Raw genomic sequence first — 27802 nt, 5'->3', positions numbered from 1 at the left:
CACCACCAACATCTGCATGTGTGTGCAAAAAATAACCATCTGCATGGGGTGGGGTGGTGGGGGTGGGAGGGCACGTTTGCACCACAACGCAAAAGCTGCCGAAATCCTACGGAGCAGGAAATGTAACCCCCAAGCCCCGCCCTCCCCCTTCCAGGCTTGTGCATTGCCATGGTGAGGAAAGCCAGTCCTGCCCTGGGGCCCACACTGAGAGGCCTTCGCACCCTCGCTCCCTCCCGTGAGAGCCCCCACCCCTCGGCAGCGCAATGCCCGCATGTACGTGGGGACCAGGGCACCCACCTGACCGTCCCACCCCGTCCCGTGAAAATCCCACCCCTCGGCAGCGCAACGCCCGCATGTGCATGGGGACTGGGACACTCACCTGACCGTCCTGCCCCACGTGATGGATCTGGAGGTTGCCCTACAAAGAATGAGAGGAGGAGACGGTCATGAGAAGAAACACACCAAGACACCCGCAGACATGGGAAACACACCAAGACACACCACAGGCCACTTGAGAATAAAAAGAAAAACACTAGTTCTGCAAAAATTCAACCTCCAGTAGCAACAAAAGCCCCAAAACAAAATATTTCGATTTCTAGGTACTATTTATTATTTTAAAGATGAACAAACAACTCAAAAAGCACTGTACCCATTCCCCCACCCTGACCCCAAATGAAAATGTGATTTTTACTTCACTTTTTATATTGAAAGAATCTGAATCTGACTCACAAAATGTACAGAAAGCAGCAGAGAGAGGTCCTATGTGCGTGTCGCCCAGCTTCCCCGAAGGGGGACACCTTGCTGAGCTGTGCGGCATCACCACGCCAGGACACGGGGTGCACACAAGGAAGCAACTCACTCAACCACAGAGCTACTAAGAGCTCTCCAGTTAGAAATTCATTTTCATTTGCTGTAAAAAGGAATTGTTTCATGTCTGTTAGACCCTGCTAAATGTTTATTTGCAGATATCCTGTTTTAACAAAATAATTTTAAATGAACACGGTATGAATTTATGATGAGGAGACTGCATACTGTCATTTATCACAAAGCCATCATTAGTATTATCAGCAATTTCTAACTTCTGCATTCAATTCCTAATGAAAACGAAAGACAATCACCTATACAAGATGGATTCAGTTTTGAAAACTGAAGAGGATAAAACTAATAATAAAAAATTGAAATTCGAGTAGTCAAGATTTTTTAGCATAAACTATAAAAAGCAAATGTGCGTTTTTTTTCTTTTGCTGCTGTTTCAATTTTCCTGCATTTTCAATGACTCTAAGGAAATTAAGCATTCCGACGAACTTCACAGGCTTCCAGGTATTCAAGAACTCTGGCTGAGCTCTCTGACAGTGAGCTTAGCCTCCCAGCCCCAACCTGTCTGTGCCTTGAGAAGCAAACCTTTCCCTGCCCCTCAAAGGCAGCTCCTGCACTGGAAGGTGCTACTGGGATCCTGCACCTCGCAGCCGCTCAGGCCCCCAACTCCTGCACCTGACCGCGCTGAGCTGACAGGTGCATCTCCCGACATCTCCATGGAGATGGTCCCTGACACACCCACAGACATAGAACCAGGCCCTGCTCCTTCCTGGACACTCTGGCCTCCTGGGACCGTCCCCCACCTGCTCCCCGCCCTGGTGCTTCCTTCCATCCATCTGACCACATGTTTCTTAGCGACCTGGTCATGTCGCTGTGTGGATGAGCCCACTCATTCCCAGTCGCTCACGGCCCCCACATGAATTCGTTCCTCCCCTTTCACCTCATCCTCATTCCGCCCTTGGAACCCTTATGCATGTGCTCCCCTCTCAGGATAACCCACTGGGAACTGCTGGTGTCCAAATTAAAGCCATAGCCAGCAGACACGCCTGAATCCCTGGTGCTCCACATGAGCATGTGTGCATGTGTCCACAGTCTTGCTCACGGGCACTTGGGCAGGAGCCTCTGCACCCGCTGTGAGTCCCCGAAGGCAGGGCTTCTCTCTCCTCTGCTCCCCCACAGCACCTGAACCCCGCACGAGCTCCCAGGAAGCCTGGCACGCCAACATCTCCACGAGTCCCCTTGACCTCAGCACCCGGGCTTCCTAGTCTCTGCTGGTGGTGTGTGTGGGGAAGCCTGAGATCTTTGTAGCGACGTACTATTGTGCACCAAACACAAAGCTGGTGCCGTTGTCACGACCTAGAAACAGCTATGTTCCTCATCCCCCAGGGCGCACCACGGTCGCTCAGTACAACACGTATGTGCTGCTTAGTGCCCTGTGCCTGCTGCTGCCTGTGCTATAGCAAACAGCCCAGAGTCGAAGGCCGGTCACCAGCCACAGGGAGACAGTCTTGCTCTGGCACGCAAACATGGAGCACTGCAACCGGCCGGCCTTGGCTTTCCAAGAACTCAGACCGTCACTCCCGCCTGCACATTCCAGACCCCAACAGCAACTGAGCCCACGGTTCTGAGTGCGTGGCCGGGTAGAGCTCCAGGAACTGAGACAACTGAGGCAATCACAGGCCCGGCAGGTGCATCAAGGGCTACGACCAGCTCTCAGGACTGGCAGCATCACCTCGTGGGACTCCCCACCATCCCGTAAAATCGGCACTAATCCCGTAGAGGCCACCAGGAAGCTGTGGTGAGGGGGTAGGTCAGGTCACCTGTGCAGGGGGAGACCCCATCTCGGCCACACTGGGGGCCTCCCCTGGCAGGAAGGGTAGGGCCAGACAGGGAGAGAAGGGTACTCAGAGGGCACTTCCAGCCAGGGGCAGAAACATCTACCCAGGAGACCTTTACCAAGACAGACCAGAAGCTGTGGAGACCAACGGATAGGAGGGGAGGCAGTGAGGCCACAGAGACTGCAGGCCCGCTATGTGCAACCTAGAAAAAGAGTCCTGCAGCCTTCGCCCACGTTCCCCGTCCTGGGGGCTCCCTGCTGCCCTCGCACTGTGACACCGACGAAGGTCGGGAGTAAGCAGGCACGGAGCATATGGGCATGGTGCCTGCAGGGGCAGTGCTGCGGCAAGAGCTGACTCACCTCGCTGTCCTGCGTGATCTGGACTTGCTCCCCCTGCGGCACCTGGGCAATGTGGAGGTGTCCCTGTGGGATCCGCAGCAAGAAAAGACACCAAGAAGCATCAGAAGAAAATCAAAAGCAAAGGAAACAAGAAACATCTTCCGGAATGTTTGCTCTTGATTATCTGTTTACAATTCAAAAAGATAACTAAATCCTGAATAGTGCAATATAGCCTGTGGTCACCTCTTTAAGCTTTTGGTTCACAGTAGTCTCCCTCATCCATCAGGGTTTCAAGAAGCACCCCCTCCCCCCACCACGTGGACGCTAGAAACCGTGGATAGTGCTGAACCCCATATACGCTATGCTTTTTCCCGCCCATAGGTGCCACACAGCTTGGACATGCTGGACAAAGGAAGGACTCACGTCCCGGGCGGGACAGAGCAGGACGACCAGACTTCATCATGCTACTAGCCAGAAGAGTATGCAATCTGAAACTTACAGATTGTTTATTTCTGGAATTTCTCACCTAATATTTTCAGATCACAGTTGACCATGGGTAATTAAAACCTGGTAAAGTGGAAGTATGGGTAAGGGGGGGCCACTGTGTAACACAGAACATTTTCCAGTACTTCACAAAGGAGCAATAGGTCCCAGGAAAGATATTTACATCTTTAAATGTTACTAAACAAGTAAATTTTAAAATGTGCATGACACACAGAAAAGAGGGGAAACAGAAAATCACAATGACACCTCTTTTCAAATGATACGTTCAGCTCTCTGGGGATGCTGGGGGGCTATGCAAGCAGTATGTAGCTGCAGCAGGGGAGCTGTTTGCGTGCCTACACTCACAACAGGGCAGGCAACGTTTTTCAAATCAAAGAAACACTCGTAAGACTATTTAAACAGTTTGAGTAAACACTAATAAATGTGATTCAAAAAAAATCAAAGAAGCCAGTGTTTATACATACGGGCAGACAAATAATTCCTATAAACCTATAAATGAAATGAATACTCCTTATCTTATTTGAAATTCTCTCTTAGTCAAAATGGATCTTAAAATAAACTCCTGTAGAATGTTCTATGTAAGCCTTATGACAAACTTATCTACTCTGGAACGCTTTCAAAGAACTTCTTACTAACAAGATGAGAGGAACTGTCGTTGTGAATGTCAAATTAATAAGCTTATTAAATAAGATTCACTATTCATAACTGTCTCATCTCCTTTGGAAGAGGAAGGGTAACGCCCCCTCTAAAAGCCCCAGAATTTTCTGGAACTCTTCCCTCTTCTAGACAGCATGCTGAAGCCACACTGAGATGAGAGCCACGCCCCACTCTCAATAGTGGAGGACCTTGTTTCCAGGAGAAAGCCCTGCTGACATGGAGGCACACGATGACCTATCTTCAGAGGTCCCAAGGGGGCTGGTGCCACTAAAAACATTGGCGATGTCTAGTGGTACATGTAAAATTTCTAGTCACCCAGCAGAGCTTCCACAAAAGTCTTCCTTCCTTCTCAGCCACCCCCTACTCTCATGCCACAGAATCCAGGAGGTGTTTGTAGAGGGACTTCACCCGGGAGCCAGCCCCTAGGCTCATCAGGCTGACCACAGCTTGGGCCACAAAACCCGAACAGAGAACTCCGCATGGGCAAGGCAGGACATTGACTTGCTGCTGGGACAGTGCCTGCCCAACCTGGGTGTGCTGAGTAACTCCAAGGGAAACGCTGCATGGGAACAAATGACCTCAAGCTTTTGCCACTGATCCTAGAAGGAAATTACTCTTTCCCTCAGTGAGAGGGTGCCCGCGCTTCTGAACTGAGAAATATTTCCGATGCTTCCCAGCAGCACGAGCTGGGGCAGGGGCCACTGCACAGCCGGACCCTCGCAGCTGACTGCCCGCCTGCCTGCTGGCAGGACTGAGGTGAGCTGAGCGAACGCCCCACCCCACCATGTACTTCAACCCCTAGGCTCTGCAGCAGCCGCCCCCACCTGTGAAATGTTACGAGCTCATGGCCACGATGACCTCTACTTTAAATGGGGACCTTGTGCCTCCTCCCAAGCTATCACTGTGCTCCCGAAACACAGCGGAACCGGTGGAAGCTGCCATGGCCCTGCCATGGCCCACCCCACAGCCCCCTTTCCCAAGGTGCGAGGTGGAGAGGGTACGTACTACTTGCACCTGTCCGTCTTCTCCGATCTGGTGGATCTGCACCTGCTGCGCGTTGGCCAGTGCGTAGTGCAGGGCCTGTGGCTGCGGCTGTGGCTGCGGGAGCTCGCTGGCGGGAGGTGGGGTGCTCATCATCGGCTCTGTGGGGGCAACAGGTGTGAACGGGGTGAACGAAAAGTTTCTTAGGCATTGCCTTGTGCGGCATGCGTGCACCCCCGTCCCTCACTCTCAACTCCCACAGCAGAGAAGAGGAAATGCTTCATTTTTCCTCGACTCGCTTGTATCTCCACTCTTCTGCAGAGATCGCTACGAGTGAGTCTTAGGAACTGAGGCTTCCGACATGGAATGCAGAAGGGCCTCAGAGTGGCGTGATGCTGCTGTGACAAAACCCCTTCTAGTCCCCAACTTATTTAAATGAATGAAGCTCTTAAAGTGGACATTAAAAGCTGTTTCAGGCTGGCAATATTTGTCCATGGGTAATTAAACTAATAGAGCAAAAGTCTCATCCACGCACTTAAAGATACATTTCCAACAAATTTTACTTGCCGTGTTTAATCAAGATGAGATATATTTGCTTTGATGTACTGTGTATTAATTTTCACTGTAATGATGTCTCAATCATAATTATCTTAAACTCTTAGAACATTAAGACTGCAGAAAAACTTTTTACTTTTCAATGTATACACATAGTTTTGTTGCAGAGAATTATAATGACTAATTTAAAAAAGCTTTTAAGCATAAAAATGTAGTAAGAAGGGCCAGGCACAGTGGCTCACACCTGTAATCCCAGCACTTTGTGAGGCCAAGGCAGGCGGATCACCTGAGGTCAGGAGTTCAAGACCAGCCTGGCCAACAACATGGTGAAACCCCGTCTCTACTAAAAACACAAAAATTAGACAGTTGTGGTGGTGGGGGTCTGTAATCCCAGCCACTCAGGAGGCTGAGGCAGGAGAATCACTTGAACCTGGGAGGCGGAGGTTGTAACGAGTCGAAATGGCACCACTACACTCCAGCCTGGGCAACAGAGCAAGACTCCATCTCAGGGGGACAGGGGAGGGAAGCAGTAAGATGAAATTCTGTGAGAGAAGTAGAATGTTGATATGAATGAAAGGAGAAAAACGAAAGACATAAAATTTCTGATTACTAAACAGAACCGGGCCAGGCGTGGTGGCTCACGCCTGTAATCCCAGCACTTTGGGAGGCCAAGGCAGGCAAGATCACTTCAGGTCAGGAGTTCGAGACCAGCCTGACCAGCATGGTGAAACCCCGTCTCTACTAAAAATACAAAAATTAGCCAGGTGTGATGGCACGCGCCTGTAGTCCCAGCTACTTGGGAGGCTGAAGTAGGAGAATCACTTGAACCTGGGAGTAGGTGGTTACAGTGAGCCGAGATGGCACCATGGCACTTAGCTCCAGGCAATAGAGCTGGGGGGGGGGGCGGCAAGAGAGGGGAGGGCCGGAGAGGGGAGGGGAGGGGGAAACGAAAAGCTTTCCATGTATTTTTTTACCAATAGCTAATGGTAGGTATTAAATTGCCATAGTACATAGATTCCACTGAATACATTTTTTAAAGTAACAATAAAATGTTGGGTTTTTTTTTTTTTTTTGAGACAGAGTCTTGCTGGACTCTGTGCCCAGAGCCACTGTGCCCAGCCACATAATAGAATGTTGATACTTGCAATAGGCTAGAAATTGCCCAGCTACACTAAATCAGAATCTGAAATTTACGAGATTCGAAGGAGACTCAACATGCCCACCTGCATGTTGCACGTGGAGAGCTTGGCTCCAGCCAAAGACCCTGACTCCGCCTGAGCACCTCCAGTGATGGGTCATGTCCCAAAGCAACCACTGCCAGGCTCCACGTGCTCCATGGCGCCTTCCTGTCTGCCTGAGCAGTTACGGAGCACTCACCACCACAGGTCCTCGAGCAAGCCTTGCGGACCCCAGGAAGAAAATGACAAAATCCCAGCTGGGCTGAAGCCCACCTCCGCGGACCTGCTGTTCCTCCACTGACCCTCTTAGCACCTACAAAACCAGCCTAATTCTTCACTTATGCGCCGCTTCTCCAGGCATCTAACCATTATCAAACCTTGTGAAATCTCAATTTCTAACCGTTTCCCCAAAGACAACGGTTTCCAGCCCACTGCCACCATGACAGTCTGTCGCTGGACAGCTCCACCCAGCGGCTCCAAAACGCTCCACTGGGGCCACAGGGCAGACAAGCTAAGAATGGGTGTGCTCCAGAGTGTACCTTCCAACCACAAGGGCTCCGAGGAAGCTCCTGCCACACCAGCGCAGCCAGCAAAACACTCAGCTTCACACGCCGTTACACCACCGTCTACTCCTGTGCAAAGGCTCTGAGTCTACACTGCCAGCTATGAAATTTCAGCTCATTAAATTTACCCTTTCAAGATTCTGGTATCCTAATGATGCAGGCCAACATATCTGGCAGTCGTCAGGTTATATAACAGCAGCTTCTTGCTCACTAAGGTCCTGGCAAGTCATCTAACTTGGGTTTTGATTCCCCATTGGATGAAGCAGACCGCTAACCTTTCCCAATGCACGTACCCGAAACACATGGAAGGCAAGCCTGGCAACAACTCTCCTCGCTCCTCGAGTCTAGGAGTTCCATACGGTTCTTTTTTATGTCTTCTATTTCTCTCCTTGCTATGTTCCTTTTTTCCTTTAAATTCTTGAATGTAATTTTAATAGATTTCAATGTCCTGGTCAGTTAATTCCAGACAGGCTCCCTTCCTATTTGCTGATTTTCTGATCACAGGTCACAATCTCCTGCTTCCTGGTACTCTGGACTAGATACTGGAGATTGCGAATTTTACTTTGTTGGGTGTCTAGGTTTTGCTGTCTTTCTTTTAAAAGTGTTGTGACTTGTGGTTCGATGTGATCTTTCTCAGGCTGTCTTAAGCTCTGCCTTTATTCTAGGGATAGTTTAGCCTGCCAGTAGGCATGGCCTGCTAGTGCAGTGACTGATCACTGAGGATTCTCCACTCCGGCTGATGGGAATCTAGCCACCACCCAGCCTGGTGTGAGCTTAGGAACCACTGAGCTCATGCCTGCCTTGGAATCCCACAAACACCCATGAAGGCCCCTGTGTAACCCTCTGCTCTTAAGAACTTGATTCCACAACTTTCTGCTGTCTCAGCCTCTCTCAACTCCAACCCATCTCCTCCATGCAGTGATGCAGCTGTCTTTGCCTGGCATCTCCCTGTCCCTCCTCTCGTGTTCCTTCTCTCAGGATCACGGTTCTGTGCTGTTGCTTGTCTAATGTCTTAGGACAGCCAATTCACAGATTTTTGTCCAGATTTCAATGGCAAGAGAATTCAATCTGGTTCCTGCTACTATGCCTGACAGAAATCTCCTCTCCTTGATCTTTTTTTTTTTTTTTTTTTTTTGAGACGGAGTCTTGCTCTGTAGCCCAGGCTGGAGTGCAGTGGCGCAATCTCGGCTCACTGGAAGCTCCGCCTCCCAGGTTCACGCCATTCTCCTGCCTCAGCCTCCTGAGCAGCTGGGACTACAGGTGCCCGCCACCACGCCTGGCTAATTTTTTTGACATTTTTAGTAGAGATGGGGTTTCACCGTGTTAGCCAGGATGGTCTCGATCTCCTGACCTCGTGATCTGCCCGCCTTGGCCTCCCAAAATGCTGGGACTACAGGCGTGAGCCACCGAGCCCGGCTTTTTTTTTTTTTTTTGAGATAGAGTCTCACTGTGTCACCCAGGCTAGAGTGCAGTGGCACAATCTTAGCTCACTGCAACCTCCGCGTCCTGGATTCAAGCAATTCTCCTGCCTCAGCCTCCCAAGTAGCTGGGATTAGAGGCATGCACCACCACACCCGGCTAATTTTTGCATTTTTAGTAGAGATGGGGTTTCACCATGTTGTCCAGGCTGGTCTCGAACTGCTGACCTCAGGTGATCAGTTTGCCTCAGTCTCTCAAAGTGCTGGGATTACAGGCATGAGACACCATGCCTGGCCTCCCTGACTTTTAAACAACATTTTTTAAAACTATAAAACTAATGCAGTGCTTATTGGAAATAACTGAGAAACTACAATGAAAGACAAAGGGAAAAATAAAAATTATCCCACTACCTAGAGATAGGCACTGTAAAAATGATCACACATAAATTTTAATCAACTTCCACATATACCTATATATTTGCAATAAAAATGGTATCATGCCATAAGTATAGTCCTCACATCGCTCTCTGCTGCCTAGCTGTGAATATTCAAGAGCAGAATTCAAGTCATGAGCAATATTCCTACAATCGCATTTCAATAGCCACAGGTTACGCTGCTACATGGTATTTCAGTGAATGCCCTTAACCCACACCCCAGGACTGCTACCTCTCTCAAGTCCCAAGGCAGAATTCCTCATTGTAGTAGAAAGGCCTAGAATAGAAGAGCTTCTTCAACACAGGTCACTCAATAAAGCGCTGCTTTAGGGACACAACTTGTGTGGCCCACTACAGGCAGCCACCTCCCATCCTCAAACCCCTGGGCAGCAGCTGAGGCCGAGTATCTGATAACTACCAAAACAGCCCGGGAAAACCACTTCCTGAAGTCCAGTTCAGAAAGAACGAGGCCTCGGGAGAACTCCAGGTGATCTAGTCTGTAACTCCCACGACTTCCAGAACAAAGGGTTCCAGCCGACAGACTCCACTGAATAGGAGAGCTGGCCCTGCCCACGGCTGCCCTCGCATCCTGACCCCAGCCCCGTTCAGAGCTCAAGTTCCAAGAGTCGCTGCCAACGCAGCTACTGTGGGGAGCTTTAAGAGAATAGTTTTCATTCAAATACTTATTAAAATATTTTGAGTTATCTTGGGTGAAAGGCAATATCAAGTCACATTGTCATTCCTGGTGAAAATTCTCCCAAGGAGAACAATCCCCCCAGCAATGCCCGGGAGGCAACTCAAAGAGAACTGTTTCCATTATCTTGTGGATAAATCCAACTAAGGCCATGAACTCAAAGTAAAAATAAAGCACAATTCAGAATCCACCCGACTCCCTCACCCGGAGTCACCAGGCAAATCGTGAGAATACAATGGCCGGCAGCCCCACGCAAAGGCTTCGGCCTCCTTGCCCCCATCCAGAAGACTTCCAGGAGGCCCAACAGGCCCTCTGTCCCTCACGGAGGAGCCGGTAGCAGGCCCGAGGCTGTCTGTGTGAGGGCGCACAGCGCCAGGCACAGGTCCTGCGGCCCCACTGCTCCGTGTGCACTGCACAAGCCTCTGGCCTCGGCTCCCGGCCATTGTTGGAGCTGCCGGCCACGCTCTGGCTGCCCCTGAGGGTACCACCAGGCCAGCTGCCCCGAGCGGGTAAGGGCGGCCTCTCCTGCAGCACGAGGCCTACCTGAGGGGCAGTAGGAGGATGAGTTGGGCGTTCTCCGTGAGAAGCTCTTGACCGCCAGGCTCTGGCCCCGCTGCTTGCGCCGCCACGCCGTGCGGCACTTGGAGTCGATGCTCTGCTTGATTCGGTACCAGTCGGATTCTGTGATGCCAAATTTATAGAAAAGGTGACCTGGAAGGACACATCCAAGGAGAAGCGGTGAGGCCTGTTCGGGACAGCCACCAGGAGCTGTCTGGCTGCAGGGCCGGGGCCCACTGAAGAGACCTCACCCAGGCACCCCAGCCCGCCGGGCCGGCCCCGTCTTCCTGCAAGGGTCCGGAAAGGCCCACCGCACAGAAGGTGCTTGGCTGGCCCACAGGCGGGGCTCCCCATGAGATATAAATGCTCACTAAGGTGTCATGACACGCTCTTTCCATTTACTTAACTTCTTGATCCCTCTGACTTGGTTGGCCCACACCAAGTGCACACTTGGGGCTCTCACAAGATTCCGAGACCTGAAGTGAGGAGCGCCTCTGCCCGGCCGCCCCGTCTGGGAAGTGAGGAGCGCCTCTGCCCGGCCGCCCCGTCTGGGAAGTGAGGAGCACCTCTGCCGGGACGCCCCGTCTGGGAAGTGAGCAGCGCCTCTGCCGGGACGCCCCGTCTGGGAAGTGAGAAGCGCCTCTGCCAGGCCGCCCCGTGTGGGAAGTGACGAGCGCCTCTGCCAGGCCGCCCCGTCTGGGAAGTGAGGAGCACCTCTGTCTGGCCGCCCCGTGTGGGAAGTGAGGAGCGCCTCTGCCAGGCCGCCCCGTCTGGGAAGTGAGGAGCGCCTCTGCCAGGCCGCCCCGTCTGGGAAGTGAGGAGCGTCTCTGCCAGGCCGCCCCGTCTGGGAAGTGAGGAGCGCCTCTGCCTGGCCGCTGTGCAACCTTCCAAGTGTGAAGTGACAGCCTTCTTTGTAGAATGAATGAAGACACTGGCACTGATTATATAACACCTCGGCAGCTATCTCAAGTCGTTGATGGTGGAGGTATTGGAATTATAGAAGAAAGCAAACATAAAAATTTGACTAAAGGCGATTTTGTGACTTCTTTCTATTGGCCCTGGCAAACCAAGGTTATTCTGGATGGAAATAGCCTTGAAAAGGTGATATATATATGAACGTATCTGATTTTTTTCCCCATATAATTCTTACTTTGTGCATTTGATATTCAGTTGTGTTTGCAATCACGGAAAAATAAAAGCATATAAAAAAAAAAAAGATTCCCAGACCTTCCACCCTCCAGCTTCCCTCTGCCCTGAACTCATAGCAGCATCTAAGGTCCTGAATGCCCAGAGGGTGATATCAGGGACCTCAACAATTGAATCAGAACTCGCTGGTCCTCTACCTACTCAGGCCTGCTGGGCCACCCCCTTCCCTTCCTTCATGTCTTGGCTTCACCATCCCCCTGGATAACCACCTGACCCACCCGCCCTCCTGGGCTCCCACCCTCCTCCCACTTGTTTTGTGAGAGCACTGACCACCTTCCGGCATTTGGAGAATTCATGTGTGTATTGTTACTCTGTCCCCCTCACAAACACAGTTTGGAGAATTCAGGTGTGTATTGTTATTCTGTTCCCCTCGCAAACACAGTTTGGAGAATTCAAGTATGTATTGTTACTCTGTTCCCCTCGCAAACACAGTTTGGAGAATTCAGGTGTGTATTGTTACTCTGTCCCCCTCGCAAACAGTTTGGAGAATTCAGGTGTGTATTGTGAGTCTGTTCCCCTCGCAAACACAGTTTGGAGAATTCAGGTGTGTATTGTTACTCTGTCCCCCTCGCAAACAGTTTGGAGAATTCAGGTGTGTATTGTTATTCTGTTCCCCTCGCAAACACAGTTTGGAGAATTCAGGTGTGTATTGTTATTCTGTTCCCCTCGCAAACAGTTTGGAGAATTCAAGTATGTATTGTTACTCTGTCCCCCTCACAAACACAGTTTGGAGAATTCACATATGTATTGTTACTCTGTTCCCCTCGCAAACAGTTTGGAGAATTCATGTATGTATTGTTACTCTGTCCCCCTGGTAAACACAGTTTGGAGAATTCACATATATATTGTTATTCTGTTCCCCTCGCAAACACAGTTTGGAGAATTCAAGTATGTATTGTTACTCCGTCCCCCTCACAAACACAGGGGCCTTTGTTGTGTCCACCCATGGGGGTCAGGTACCCAGAACATTCTGGCGCACAGTGGCTGCTCTTGTGTAAATAGTGATTACAAGGGACTGCAAGACACCCTCCCCACCGCTGCTCAAGTCCGGGGATTGCTTATGTCATTCCCGACGCCTCTCTATCGTGCCTTCTCAACTAGAGCACAAACTGCTTACGGGCAGGGCCTGTGTCCTCATCCCTGGAGTCCCTACACCACAAGCCGAGTGGGCACAACCTACTCTCACTCTGGGGCCAAAGCTAGGTGCATCATCTTCCTGGGGCTCACCGTGCACACAGCAGAGAACTGTCCTGGAACCCCCAGTTCTCTACCACCTGCGCTACGGAGAGCTCTCAGCACGCCCTGAGCAGCATCCAGAGATGCCCTGTATTCAACAAGGAGAAAACTGAGGATCTGAAGGCCACGGCAGAGCAGGTGATAGGATGGAGCCAGCGCCCCACTGCGCACCCGGCCACTTCCCATGAGGCCACAGGACCCCTCCCCTGTAGCGATGACGAATGTGGGCATGATGGGAAGGGCTCTTCAATGCAGTGGCCTCTCTAGCTGGCTCATGCAACTTCACTAATTCACAGGAAAATACATGGATGGAATCCAAAATTGTAGTAACAAAAAGATTAAGCTGAAAAGTGTCCTGTTTCGACTACCAAGAGCCTCAAGTTCGAACTCTACTGCCCAAACCCTAAAACTCTGTTCCCATTGAGACTAAAATGGTGGAAATAATTAAAACAGAGGAAGAAGTGTTTGGGTTTAAGTACTCTATGAAGTATCAAAAGTCCCTCGGGTTTTGGAAACATGCCTCTTGCCTTTTTTATCAGTAGATACTTGAGTCACGTTTTGACTCTGTATAATGACAACCAACCTGTCTGTGCTACAGACAAAAAGAAACCAGCCAGGACGGTGGGATTTGTAGGATGAGAGGGAAGAACACCCTGAAGTCGTTTCGGCACCATGTTTTCATCCTCACGCATAGAAGAAGCCATACATGAAGCAGCACCTCTTTGGCTTCCAATTTTCCGGTCATCTCTAAAATAATCAGTCACCCTCAGATCTTGGCTGGGTGACTGGGGCGCCTCAGGAAGCCACAGGCTGAGCAACTTTAGTGATTCACGGAGGAACCCCAGCCACTGGCTGTGGTCATGGGGGAACCCAACCATTAAAATCACTAGGAAATCCCTACAGGAGAGCCCGGCTGCTGCCAGAGGTTGCACCACAGTTACTGGAAAACCCAGCTTTCAAACTGCACTTCAGCAGTTTCAGAAGAGCCCAACTACTGACTTCAGATACAAAGCAGCCCAGCTGCTGCCACCGGGAGACGAGAAACAGCCATCCCACCAGCAGGAAAACGTCTTTGGAGCATGAGTCGATAAAAAGAAACATCCTCAGAACCGCCCTCCCGTGACCCTCCCACCTTCACAGTCCAGGAGAAAACTTCCATAGACCTCCAAGGATGAATGAGTCCATACGAAATTTACAAACGGGTTAGTAACAGGAAAGAAGATAAATCTACAACACCCAGGTGTATAGGTAAATGAGTGAAAACATTCACATTTAAATTCAACTTTGTAAAAATCAAGTTGCCAGTTCAAACCCTGACTCATACCTATTAAATAAAAGATAGATATTCATCCAGTTACCCGCCGCCGAGTTTCCACTGTCCTCAGACATCAAATTATCTAATTCCTTCCGTCTGCGCTCCAGGCCCCAGCCTGGGCGAATGCCCCCTGCCGGCCACCAAGGAGATCCAGAGAACGGACCAGCCGCCCCAGTGCTGCCCGCAGAGCGCGGCGCGTGAGGAGGGGGAGGATCTTAACATGCACAGATATGGTGCAGGCGCCGCCCGCAGATGCTACCGGACAGCAGCTGGTGCAAGCGCCTGCTTCTGGGCAGCCCTCGGGGCTCGGATTCCTTTCCCTTTTCTGGCAGCACTGAGCAGCCGCACTTAACAGGGAGCGGGAAAAATCCTATCATGATGGGATCAAAAGATCACCTTGAATTTAACTGCCATTTTCCACTTTAAGCATTTGATCTCAGGTTATCTGACGGACTTTTTTTTTTAAAAGCCTCATGAAGTAGGAATGTCACTACTCTCATTACTTTGGTTTTGAGGCAAAAGCCAGAAAAAGGAGAAGTGATGTGTCCAAGTCCAATTACCAGTTAGGAGTGAGCACCGGCCTTAAAGTGCAAACTTCCTGGGCCCAGCAGGTGGAGAAGCAGTGGCCCTCACTGGATCCTGAGAGCCCATGAGAGGTGCTCGGGGAGACGGGAAGAACACACACAGCCCCATACACGTGCCTCTGCTGTCCTGAGCTCCCTCAGCCCAAGGCACCCGCAGCCCCTGCTGCTGGGAAGCCTAGTTGGACTTCGATCGAGGCAGAAGTCTCCCCTGCAGCAGTGCCCAGGACACAAGGAGAACAGACGTGCTCGGCATCCAGCTGCTGAGGCTCACGGGATCCCCACAGTGCGGCGTCACCTGGCAGCAGAACACCCTGTCTGGCCTCAGTCCCTGCTTTCCCTCGCCATATGCCCACACCACGCCCACCGAGGCCCCTCAAGGCCGGGATGGGCTGGCCTTCCAGGCTCAGCCAGGCAGCATCCCTGCCACCGTGCACGTCTCTATTTTCCTGGCGAGCTGTCCTGCAGTCCCCAAAAAGCTAAAGAGTCTCCATTACACCGTTAGCTGCCTTCCCACTTTCCAGAACCCCCGTTACTGACTCTGGTGGTTCAAATCATAAGCTGATTCCCAGCTCTCCATCTGTGGGGCCATGAGAGGCACTGTGGGAAGCGAGACGAGAGAGCCAGGAGGGCTTGTCATCGTGTGCCTTGGTGGGTGGCATGGGGCTTTATCAGCCACAAAGGAATGAAGAGCACCACCTGCTAATGCACTCTCATGTGCAAGGGAAGGCAGCACAACACCGAGTGCCAACAACTGATTTCTTCAAATTACAGACTCGACGTTGACAGCGCTGCCTAGAAAAACAAAAGGTATCTCGAAGCCTCTGCCTGATGGAAGCCAGCTGACACGCTCCCTCCCAGTGGAAGCACGCGCAGCCCACGCCCCGCGCACCTCACGTGTCCAGCCTCCAGGCCAAGCCGGCCACCATCTCCAAGCCTGCTGACTCACTCTTTTATGAGAAAAAGTGATGGAGAGACACCTGTCCTCAGTCTGTTAGCAAGAGAGCCCCTCACAGCCACCTGCAGGACCATCTCCAGGTCATAGCATCCAGGTCACCTGCTGAGAAGGAGGCTCTGCTCACTTTTCTGCCTGGAGCCCACACTGACTACATGTTCCTTCCGGCTCTCAGTCACCGTGAGGCGCCCAATGTCCCACGACAGACAAACACCCACCCCTGCGTGGAGTCCACATTCTGCCCTTAAGGACACATACAGGGCAGCCTCACCATTTCACCTCACAGACAACCTGGAGAAGAGATAACACTTGACCACCCCTGTCCTGTGTCCTGAACAGTGTCACCACAAAACTCCTGGCCCAGGACCCCGGAATGTGACCTGACTGGGAACTAGGGTCTCTGCAGATGTGATTCCTTAGGTTGTGATGAGGTCATCCTGCAGGAGAGGGAGCTCCAAATCCAGTGACTGTCCTCGTAAGGGGAGGGACACAGAGGGAGACACGGGGGGAAGACAGCCGTGGGGAACACGGGCAGAGACTGGAGGGATGCGGCCACCACCAGAAGCTGGGAGAGGGAAAGGACCTTCCCAGGCAGCATGGCCCTGTCCACACCTTCATCCAAGGCATCTGGCCTCCAAACCTGCATGAGAACACAAGCCTGTGTTCTAAGCCAGCCAGGCCGTGAGCTTTGTCCCAGCGGCCACAGGAACCTGAGGCACCCTGCAAGACACAACGGGGCCAGGACGCACACCTGCACTCACAGGGACAGGTGCGGGTGAAGCAGCCCGTCACCCGCTGCTTCCCGCTAGGAAACACCACCTGCGCTTGGAGTGAATGATTTGAAAAGAACTACAATCATCTGACAGGTCAACCTTGAAGGCATAACTTTTCACTTTGTGCAAATGAATCCAGTCTTTCGGTAACTGCTAGGAGGTCTCATGGGGATCAGCCATCCACAGCAGCAATTCTTTAGATCAGACGAGATCGGGTGTATTCAGGATGACATGGCCATAGACAGCATTTTTCAGAAAAGCCTTCAGATCCGGGGTCACCAGCTTGGATGCACAGTCCAAGCAGAGGCGTAAGTGAGCCGTGGATAGAAATCCTAAGAACTAAACCAATTTATCTTCACAGAGAAAACAGGCGAATGCTGCTGTCCTGAGAGCACATTCCTTAGGAAAATGCTCCAAGGTTTTCCAAGTTGCAGTAATATGCTACTATTGCATAAAACACAAATTTGGTTAGCTGCCCAAATTCGGGGGGTCCACCAATCCTTGAGAACCCTAAGAAAGCCAACACCCCAAAAAGCAAATTTCTCTCTCTCCCTCTTTCAATAACCTCATTTCCTCATTTTGAGAAGGTGGTACTTAGAGACGTTACCTACTGTGTATTTCAAAATGTAGACTTTTTTCTCCAGAAAAAGAAAGAAAATCTTTCTGCTGACAAATAAGGAGAAACTTAAATCACAATCTTCTCCCTCGTGAGCTGCCTGGGTTGAGTGAGGACAGCTGCAAGCCTCTGACTGCTGAGGCTACAGGCGTCACTGCGGGCTCTGAAGCAACAGCAGACGGTAAGGTGGGGCGATGAGGCCAATTCCACTCCTGCCGCTGTTCCAGCTGGGGCCTGGGAGGTTTGGTCCATGCATTTATTTGATTTGTTTTGGTTTTTTGGGCAACAGTCAGCAATAAGAATGAAACTGGGCCACAGGGAGAAAAGGTAAAGCCATGCTTTTAACATTTCAACGATTCTATCTAAGCATGAGCAACACAGGCACGTGTGGCCTGAGGCCGGGGGAGAAGGAAGGGTTCCCGCTCCAATCTCCCTCCGGATTTCACTCCAGGGGAAGGGAGCCCGGCAGGTGTCGCCCACTGCCCACAAGGGCTGGTGTGAGGGAGGGCCGTGCTTTCTCAGACCATACAGCAAGTTTCCTCACCATTTGGACACCAGAGGAGCTGGGCACAGGGAGGCACAGCAAGGGCCTATGGTCACACAGGCCAAAATTACAGGCGCTGACTCCACCCCGTCGGCCCCTGCTCCTGTCCCACAAGACACTGCTTTGAGGCCGGGCGTGGCGGCTCACGCCTGTAATTGCAGCACTTTGGGAGGCTGAGGCGGGTGGATCGCCTGAGGTGAGGAGTTCTGAGACCACCCTGGACAACATGGTGAAACCCCGTCTCTACTAAAAATACAAAATTTAGCCAGGCATGGGGGCAGGCGCCTGTAATCCCAGCTACTTGGGAGGCTGAGGCAGGAGGATCGCTTGAACCCGGGAGGCAGAGGTTGCAGTGAGCCAAGATTATGCCACTGCACTCCAGCCTGGGTGAGAGTGAAATGCCATTTCAAAAACAAACAAACAAAAGACACTGCCTTGCCCGTGAGCTGCCAAGGGGGCGGGTGAGTGCTAAGAAGTCCAGGTGCTCACAGAAGCCACCCTGGGGGGGAAGGTGGGCAGACACCAGCGTGTGGCCTACAGACTCCAGGCTCCTTTCTGCCCTGCCTGCCACCCCTCCCAGGGCTTCGCCCACATGGCTCCAGCAGGACGGCTCGCTGGCCCCCTGTGTCCACACTGTCTAAACACAAAGCCATGCGCTGGGCCCTCTGAAGGCCCAGGTGGTTTTCCCCCTCAACAGTGAAGACTCGGAACCTCCACCCACTGTGAGTATCTGTGACAGACAGAGGCCCCGGACCTGCCTGCCCAGCTCTCTACCTGGCGAGGACACAGTGGCCACCTCCACACTAACGCTGCCCACGCCTCTGGACAGCACAGACTCTGCAGTCGCTCAACAACACAGCTCCTGCCAAGCAGGCAGCATGTCCAGGCCTGTCACCCTGTCACCCATCCTGCTGGGGACATCACATGCCTGGGGCTGCAGCCCAGGACGCGTGCGAATGCCACAAGCTCGGAGACACAGTGGAGCTCTGGAGACGGGCTGCAGCAAGCCCCATCTGTCTCCTCCTCTGCAGCCCCGTGACCTGCTCTCTGCACAGTGGCTTACCTGCCTGCCCACGACAGCTGCACCGACGCCGAGTGACAGCATGGCGCACCTCTCCCCATGATGCCCTGAGCATGAACGTGGCATCTCAATGTTCTGAGACACTTATTCACGCTTTGTGAATTATTTAACAAATATGGCAAATATACACGGAATCAGGAATCCCTCTATTTTAAGAAAACGCACAGGTTTCTCAGCCTGAAAAAAAAAATGGAAGCCACACGTGTGTCGTGACAGAGCTCTGGCTGCTGACACAGCACTGTCCGCAGAGCTCGCCACCACCCCACCCACGGGCATCGGCAGAGCTCGCCACCACCCCACCCCTGGGCACCGGCAGAGCTCGCCACCACCCCACCCCCGGGCACCGGCAGAGATCGCCACCACCCCACACCCGGGCACTGGCAGAGCTCGTCACCACCCCACCCACGGGCACCGGCAGGAACCCTCATGGCCCCCACAGGCTCCCGCCAAAAACGCACACAAGTCCACCATGTGGGCTTCCCATAAACACAACTGTCTGTGTGCAATTTGGAAGTGTATGATGGCAGGTAGTCCCCACTATACAGAAATGGACCGTCTCCCACAACCCACAGCGATGACTATGAACTCTCGAGTTACTGTGAAGCCAAGCCTTGCCCACGTCTCCAGAATCCCCGCACCCCGGGAACTCCTGTCCCATGGCACAGCCCCGGTCCATACCCAGCAGTTGCTCCAGGCCCCTCCACATGGCCCTGTGGACAGGCCAGCCTTCCTCATGCAAAGTCACCCTAAAGGTCAGCCTCATCATGACCTTCCCAAAGCTCGGCTCTAGAGACCAGAATTCACTGGGCATCTCCAAGGGGCCGGGTGCTGTGAGCAGGCCCAGGAGCCCCGCCCCGGAGGGACTTCCAGCAGAATGACGGTGCTAGCGGATGCCCCTGCCAGAGGACCGTGCTCCAGAGCCCAGCTCAGAGCCTGGGAAGGCAGGGCCAGTGGGCCCCAAGCCATGAAGTCCAGCGGCCTGGCGAACACAGCCAATGACCTGAGCTGTCTGGAGGACGGCCCCGAAGCCAGCAGGCCCAAGGGAGATGGTGGTGGCCCATGCCAGGCTCCCACTCCCCTCTCCGGCCTCCAGACCCCCATCGAGGTTGGCAGCACTTCCCAAGCAAGGAGAAGCTCAGCAGGGAAGGTCAACTCATAGCCACGACACGCAGGGAATCGGGGCGTGCCCCATTCTGCCCCATGCAGTGCCTTCCACCGCCCCACATGGACTCCCTGAATACAGACACAGCCACCCCGCCGCCATGGGCTCTGCTCTGAGTACTGCCCTGCCATGCCCCTGGCACCTCGCTGGAACATTCCCTCTGCTCGATTAATAAAAAGACCAATCGCAGCCAATGCTCTGAAAGCCCGAGTCCTTAGCCTGACATTCCAAGGCACCGTCTCCAAGGCAGAGCCAGCCGGCCTCCAGCTTCACATCCAAGGCCCCTGTCATCTCCACGGAGGAACAGGGACTCCTTACCTGGGAACGGGGCCCAGCCTAAAACACCACTGACCCACACAGCACAGCATGCTCATCCCACATGCCACCATCCTCTCCAAACAGCACCCGCTCCTCTCTGTCCAGGCTGTGCCTCCAACCTGTAGCCCAGCCTGACACTCCTGCGACACCCCACAATGCCACCTCTCAGGTTACAGACGCTTCTATCTACCTGACCGCACGCTCCGCCATCAGGGCCATTTCTCATTCGTCTACGTATCTCAACGCACTCCACCTGTGATCCACACAGCAGGCACCAGCACGAAGCAACCCCTGGGTTTCAAGCTGGAAGCACATCACGTGGTCAGGTGCGCAGATGTGTGCTCTTGGCCACGCCATGCTCTAAAGCAGAGCGTGGAGGGTGTGGTGGGCCTGCTGCCCACCTCTGAAGGCAGTGTCCTGTTGGAGCACAGCCACGACCATGTGCTGACACCTCATCTGTGGCTGCTTCCAGAGCTGAGCAGTTTAAGAGAGACCCCAGGGCCTGCAGAGCCTAAAACACACGCCGTGTGGCCCTTCAGAAGAAGGCTGAGGGTGACCCCTGCCCCATGACCCTCTGATCCTCGTGACCTACTTTACTCCACCGCTGAGAAGCTGTGCGGAGGCCCCACGTGTGGTCTCCCAGGCAGTTATCTGAGACGACCCTCAGGGTCCAGGATGGGCACCCGCCGGTGTCTGACAGCTGGGGCACACGCCCGGGACAAGACATGGCGCATGGGAAGGTGCCATGACCTGCTCACACGCATGTGGGTGGGACCTGGACCCACCTCTCAGCAGCTTCCAGAAAAACCTGCAGTCAGCACGACCCCCCCATCTTACTCTGACCCCACTTTCACAGCAGCTACCGAACAGCCGAGCCTTCCACTCCCCACTGCTCCTGACAGAGGCTCACGGGCCACACCGTGCTTCCCAGAGGAGCAAGGCTCCTTCCTGCTGGAACAGTGGCCCCCGCACGCTGAGCTCCTGGATGCTGTGTGCTCCGCCCTGCTCGCCCTGTTGCGAGACCAGATTTACATTTCACGCTCCCCTGAGGCAACTCTCCGGAGCCCAGATTGCCAGAGGCCGCTGCACCCTCCCACACCCTCCCGCCAGGGGCCTCGTGTCTCTTGCATTTGCTGCTGCTTCACTTTACATCTTCGTTAGAAGCCAGGAGGACGGCTTCTGAAGCAGACGGACTCTGGAGCAAACGGACCATGGACGCTGCCAAGGAGGACCTGAGCGCCCATCAAACGCCATTGAAGGGCAGTACCGCAATTGCCAACTGGAGCAAATCCCGCTCTTCAGAGGGGAGGGAAACGTCACAGGCCGGGCTGGACACGAAAATCAGGCTTTGGAGCTCTCCTGGCTCCCATCACAGCCAGGTCAGCGCTGAGGCCCTTGCACGGCTGCCGAGGCCCAGCCCTCTTGGAAGGAAGGTGGCAGGCGGCACTCCACCTGCTGCAGAGAGGCTCAGGGGCGCCTGGGTCAGCGCGGCCAGGACGGCAGGGAAGGCCCCGGCTCTCCTCCTCCTCCTCTCTTCCTCAAGAGTGGCCTACAGACAGGAGGCGAGGGGTTTTTCACCTTCTAAGGGTGCACAGTAGGTATATATATTATGGGGTATATGAGCTATTTTGGTACAGGCATGCCGTGCGCAATGAGCACATCAGGGTCAACCGGGTATCCATCCCCTCGAGCACTGATCCTCGGGCTGAAATTTCAAACTGCCTGGAGAAACGCAGCCCCGTGCTGCTGCTATGGATGCCAGCGTCCTCAGCATTGAAATGTGGGTCCTGACCCAGCTCCCCGCACACCCCAGTCCCCCAAGGCGGGGCCCAACTTACACCGGATGCCGTAGATGGTGAGCGGGTCCAGCTGCTTCTTCCCGTGCTTGCCCTGCCCCGAGAGGTTGGACACGGCCTGCACCTCGCGGTGGAAGAGGTAGTCCAGCAGCGTGAGTGCCATCTTCTCGGCCGTGCGGCAGTTGGTGCTGATGTGCAGCATGTCAGAGGGGATGATGGCGCAGCGCACCCGCATCTCGGGGTTGTTCTCGTCACCCAGCCAGGTGCCATTGGGGTAATCCTCTGAAAAAGAGAAAACAGGGTCCTCAGATGGCCAAGGCTCAAATAGGCTCACATTCAGGACAGCAGAGCGCTCTGCTCAGACACACCCGGGAAAGGTGCTCCTCACAGGGCTGGCCAAATCCCTTCTAACTTGTGATGCAGTCACCAAGAGCGCTGGAGCCTCCGACTGCTGCCCAAGAAAGAACTGACACCGAACAGAAACGATCCCACTGCCCCCAGAAGCGGCCGAGGTGTCCTTCCATCCATTGCACATGGATCGATGTGGCAGGTAGGCCACGTCCTGGCAATCCTCCTTGCTCTGCACTGAAGGCCGGCCCCTCAGAGCTGAGCCTGCCCTGCTAACACAGTGAAGCAAGCAGATCGCAGCGCACCTACCCCCCACCCCGCCCCTCACATCTGAACCTCCCAGGACGGCCCTGCCTGCTGCTCACAGAAGGCTGGTGGGTGTGTGCCCAGCAGCAGGAGCCTCTGCAGCCCCCAGGGGGAGCACAGGCCCAAGTTCGTCCTCAGGTCTGGAAGAGCTGACATCAAACAAGCTCTGGTCTCAAACACCAGGTTCTCTTCACAGACCCAGAAGGGTAAAAAGCTTTAAAAAAATAAGAACATCAGTGTTTGCCCACACCTGGAAGGGGACCACTTGGCACACCTGTCTCTGGGACAACACAGGCAGACGGCACAGGCAGAGGAAGCAAGAGCAGAGGGATGGGCAGAGGAGACAGGCAGAGGGACGGGCAGAGGTAGCACGGGCAGAGGGCACGAGCTGAGGGAGCACAGGCAGCAGAGGGACGGACAGAGGGGACAGGCAGAGGGCATGAGCTGAGGGGCACGGGCAGAGGGCATGAGCTGAGGGGGCACGGGCAGAGGGCACAGGCAGAGGGGGCGAGCAGCTGATTACAGAGCTGCTCAGTAATCCAAGAATAGCCGAGGGCCTGGGGTCAGTAGGGCTCACAATGAGACCCACGGTCTGTAAACTTTCCAGGGTTCCTAGCACTGAGGCTCATTTAATGGGAACTCTGGGTAGATGAGGGTGGTCCAGCGACACCAAGCATCTCTGGACTTAGGACCTGGAGATCACAAACAGAGGACCCGAGGCAGGCAGCAGGAAGGGCAGCAGCATCCTGAGCCACCGGCCTCCCCGACCATGACCCGCCCACACCGGGACGTGAGTGATGCAGGACCAGTGCGAGGATGGTGTGGGGACAGTGGGCAGGGGCTCTCAAGTGTAGCCACCAAGCTGCTAAAGATCCCTGCAGCCTCTCTCAGGAATTAACAGTGCTGAAACACACTTAGCTGAGCTCTCTGTGGTGAGATAATATTTTTAAAGTAAACACTGGACAAGAGTTCAGTTGTTTTTCAAACAGTGAGTCAAAAACATGTCAAAGTGTCACTGAGACCCTACAGGAGGGATGACGTGTGCTCTCCATGCCCACACAGAGAACCTCCCTGACTTAGGATGACAGCCAGCTCCTGGGAGAGCTGCCACCCACCACCTCCGTCCTCCCCAGGCTCCTCAAGGCAATGTCGGGGCGGCCGCTGAGCTCATCCTCTCGCAGGCTCGGGACCCACCGAGGGCTGGTGTGCAAACGTCCAGACCCAGTGCACCCAAGGCTGGCTGTGCCCTCCACCCCACACGGAGCTGCCCCAGCTCTGGGTGGCTCCTCCTGCACCGCAGGTCACAATGAGCCCTCCCTCCACAACCACTGGCCTCGTCCAGGCCTCAACACTTCTTCCTGGCCTTTTTTCAGCACCGCAGGAGACTCTGACTCTAAACTCTGCCCCCACCAGTTACCCAAAGGCCACCTGGCCTGTCCTCCCAGGAATCTCCCGCCTCGAGCGTCCAGCAGGACCCAGTTTGTGCCAGCCTGTGTCTGCGGCTCACAGCTCCACGCTCTACGCTTCCTGCTTAGCAGAGCCACATTATCAGTGCTGACCCACCCTAGTCTACTGGTTCCCATCCACACCTGTGTCCACGGATTTCCTGTTGACAACATCACTCCCACCTCACTCCTCTAGGTACTAGAGATTTTCAGGCGTGTTCTCAGACCAGCGGCATCAGCAGTGGCAGGGAACTTGCTGAAAATGCTCATTCTCGGGCCCCACCAATCACAGGCTGTGGGGTAGGCCCTGCTTAGCAAGGAGGTTCTGAGGCAAGGGGGGTTCTGACCTGTGTGAGGAGGCTCCGTGTGTAGAGACCATGAAGGATACCACTCCTGGCGCCTCCTGCACCAGGAGAGCACAAAGGCCCGCTGAGCTCTGACGAGTGTGGGCAGCGGTCTAAGGACGAGGCATGGGGCAGGCCCACGTCACACTGCACTGAGGGAGGGCCCGTCCTGTTGGGCAGGCTCCTGAATCCACACTTCCACCACTTCAGAGGCCTCATTTCCTCAGTCCTCACAGTAACCCCAGCAGCTGAGCCAGCCCATGATCCATCTCACAGGAGAGGTGCTCAGACGTCTGCAGAAATGAATGACCCTGATCGAGGTCGCAGGCCAAGTGACAGGCAAACGCTCTAGGCCATGAGAAGTCCCTGCCTACTAACAACCAGTGATTCACACATTTCTAGTGTCTCTTCCTAGAAAGCTGCCCATCCTCAAAGGCTCCGAGTTTAAATGATGCCTTTTCTACACTGAAATGCAAGGCACTGTCTCATATCTGCTTCCTGATATAATTTGCTGTATTACTCAACTTTTTATATATTCAGAATTCCCTATTGGGGGGAAAAAGGGAAACAAAACGATGATTTTAAAATCCCCGCCTGGAATTTGTACTGTCAGACCACAGTGAATAGTTATTAATTTATCCTTTTTTCTTAGGCAGTCTATAGAAAGGAATTAACCAATAATTGAAATACAATCTTTTTAAGATCCCTCTTTCTCCTACTTTCATTTGAATGCTGACTTTCCAAGAACAGATGAAACAATAATTCCAATAAATGTTATCTGTGTGTTGTCCAAGACCGAAGCCCTAACTTCCATGAACATCTTGCGAAGCGCAGTTCCACGGTCACTTTTCAGGTGATGGCTCAGAGTGTTCCTGTCCCTGGGATTCCACACGTTAGTCCCCTGCAGTCACAGAGGGGACGAATGCCAGGTTTCCGTCTCCAGCAGGACAGTGAACAAATCAGAAGGCCATCCTTTGCAAGTCACGGGGCTGCAGGGTTGTTCAAAGCCTTAGAGCGTGGTGTTAATTTCCACAACACAACCAAGTCCATGTCAGTTCAGTTCAAGGTCAGCCTCACCATCTCCAGGTAAGTCTTCAGAGAACAGATTCATGTTAGATATGCCATCCACGCCAAAAATTAATTTTCATCTGGCTTTTGCAAGGGCTTACTCAAGCTGTTTATGAATTTCAAAAGCAACTCTGCATAAAATGAAAAAAATGGTTCCAACAATGGATAACACAGAGCAAACCCACACAGAATTCCAACCTAAAGGCAGCACCGGGCTGCGTCGTTACACACATCTCGGCTCCAAATGCTTCCAGCGCCAGGAGGCGATGAACCATAACTGTCAATAACTCATCTCTCCTATCTAAGGTAGAGAATGAGAATTCCATGTGGAATGCATGAGGCATTTTATCTGTTGGGCTCCTCAGAATTATTTGCCCCACAACAAAATATGTGTTGGGGTATGCCAGGATCCTGGGGACTCGGGACACCCCATAAAGGTAAGGCTACATTTGTCCCAAACACGCCAACTCTGGCCATCTACTGGCTAGATGTCTACGATGTCACATATGGATGCTTCAAAACAACCTCCATTCCCATCAGGTACTAGTGGATGCTTAATGAATATTTGGGATGGGAAAAGGGGAACAGAAAGATTAAAAGGGGAGGGGAGAGGAAGAAGGGGGTACCCTGAACAGCAAAAAAGTCCACACTCCTGGAGGACAACTTTGAAAAACAGGTGGGCTCCTGATAGGGTGGCCTCGCTCTATAATCAGGGACTTTATGATTATGTGACATCGTATTTAAGGATTTTAGACACCTGTAACACTGGCATTCCGCAAGCTACACATTACAGAGACCTCAGTTTAGAAACGGAACACTACTATTTTCTTTCAAAATGCTTTTTTGGTGTGGGCTACTTTTATTTTGTTTTTCTGAGTGGGCTGTTTTCCATCAACAATTCTACTGTAAAGATTTTGCCTGTAATGCTTAAGCATTTCTTAAAGTGAAAAATAATTTAACCCCGAGTTAAAAGGATCCCGTGCCGCCAGGTCACGTGGAGAACCTGAGTCCAACACCAGTCGGCGGCCGAGCTCTGGAAAGCTGAGCGCCTCTAGCGCCTGAGAAGTTTGCTCTCCAGGCATCTGGTCTCACAGGGCAGGGATGGAAAGGGCGTCTTTCGGGATGGGGGAGGTGGTAGGGAGGAGCCTGGGTGAACTCCTGACTGCTCAGCACCAACACTGTCATGGATCAAGACTGCTCCCGACACCTCCATCCTGGGGCACAGGCTGTGCATCCAGAAACTCAACCCAAGCTGCTGAGACGCCATCACCCCCACTCACTTCCCCAGACTGCCCTTCCGGCCGCTCTGTGGCACTCAGAGCCGCGACCATTCTCACGCTGCTGTCTCCCGCTTCCCTTGGTTTTACTGTGGTCCCTCATCTCTCTAAAGTCCTACTCTTACCAGCGATCAACTCAGGACTGCCATGAAAAAGTGTTTCCCTGTTACCTCACACATACAGCACTTATGTTAAAAACACTTACATAAGATGAATTCTGTAAATAAATGTTCGAGGAATGTTTATAGCTAAATGTTCTTCTTTCCCTGCGCACGAATGGCATTCCGTGGACTGCGAGGTCTGTGAATCTGCACAGCACAGCGTGGCTACACGTTCTCCTTTCCACGTGCATGGCTGACGGTCGTGGACTGCGAGGTGTGTGAATCTGCACAGCACAGCATGGCTACACGTTCTCCTTTCCACATGTACGGCTGACGTTCATGGACTGCGAGGTCTGTGAATCTGCACAGCACAGCGTGGCTACATGTTTTTATTTCCATGGGCACAGCTAACATTGTGTGGACTGTGAGGTCTGTAAATCCGCACAGCAGTGTGGCTACATGTCCTTATTTCCACGTGCATGGCTGACGTTCCATGGACAATGAGGTCTGGGACAACGAGTTCAGCACAGCGTGCCAGTAGCAGCTGCAGGATGGCCACAGTTGACAGCTCTCACAGCTGCCCAACTCTCCCAGCTGTGCCTCACCAGCCTTCACCGGCATCACCAAGAGCTACCAAGTAAGTCATTCTACTGACTGGGAAGTCCATGGGACCAATTCCTGGCAATAATTCAATTAGAATTCAATGACAATCCTTCCCCCACTGAAATGAAGTACCTAACATTTTGTGTGTAGGATTAGTCACGTTTTGTAACAGTTATCAAATGCACACACAGCA

General features: G+C 53.0%; 1 protein-coding gene across 22 annotated transcripts in view; it reads right to left on the bottom strand.

Annotated features, from left to right (window-relative positions):
- The window catches only part of BANP (BTG3 associated nuclear protein), a 121724-nt gene that overhangs the window by 37561 nt on the left and 56361 nt on the right, over positions 1-27802 (bottom strand). For 16 of the 22 annotated variants that reach the window (XM_030820075.1, XM_030820051.1, XM_030820032.1 and 13 more), the window contains 5 exons: positions 22160-22399; positions 10520-10687; positions 5159-5295; positions 3014-3085; positions 380-418 (listed from right to left, as the gene is read on the bottom strand). In XM_030820075.1, the coding sequence (XP_030675935.1) occupies positions 380-418; positions 3014-3085; positions 5159-5295; positions 10520-10687; positions 22160-22399 (656 nt within the window). The remainder of the gene's footprint in view (positions 1-379; positions 419-3013; positions 3086-5158; positions 5296-10519; positions 10688-22159; positions 22400-27802) is intronic. The other 6 variants (XM_030820045.1, XM_030820066.1, XM_030819965.1 and 3 more) reach the window with 1 other exon arrangement.

This window comes from Nomascus leucogenys, chromosome 2 (genome assembly GCF_006542625.1).
Source record: "Nomascus leucogenys isolate Asia chromosome 2, Asia_NLE_v1, whole genome shotgun sequence".
NCBI lineage: Eukaryota > Metazoa > Chordata > Mammalia > Primates > Hylobatidae > Nomascus > Nomascus leucogenys.
The sequence above is the reverse complement of the archived record's forward strand: the minus strand, read 5'-3'. Positions and strand labels throughout refer to the sequence as shown.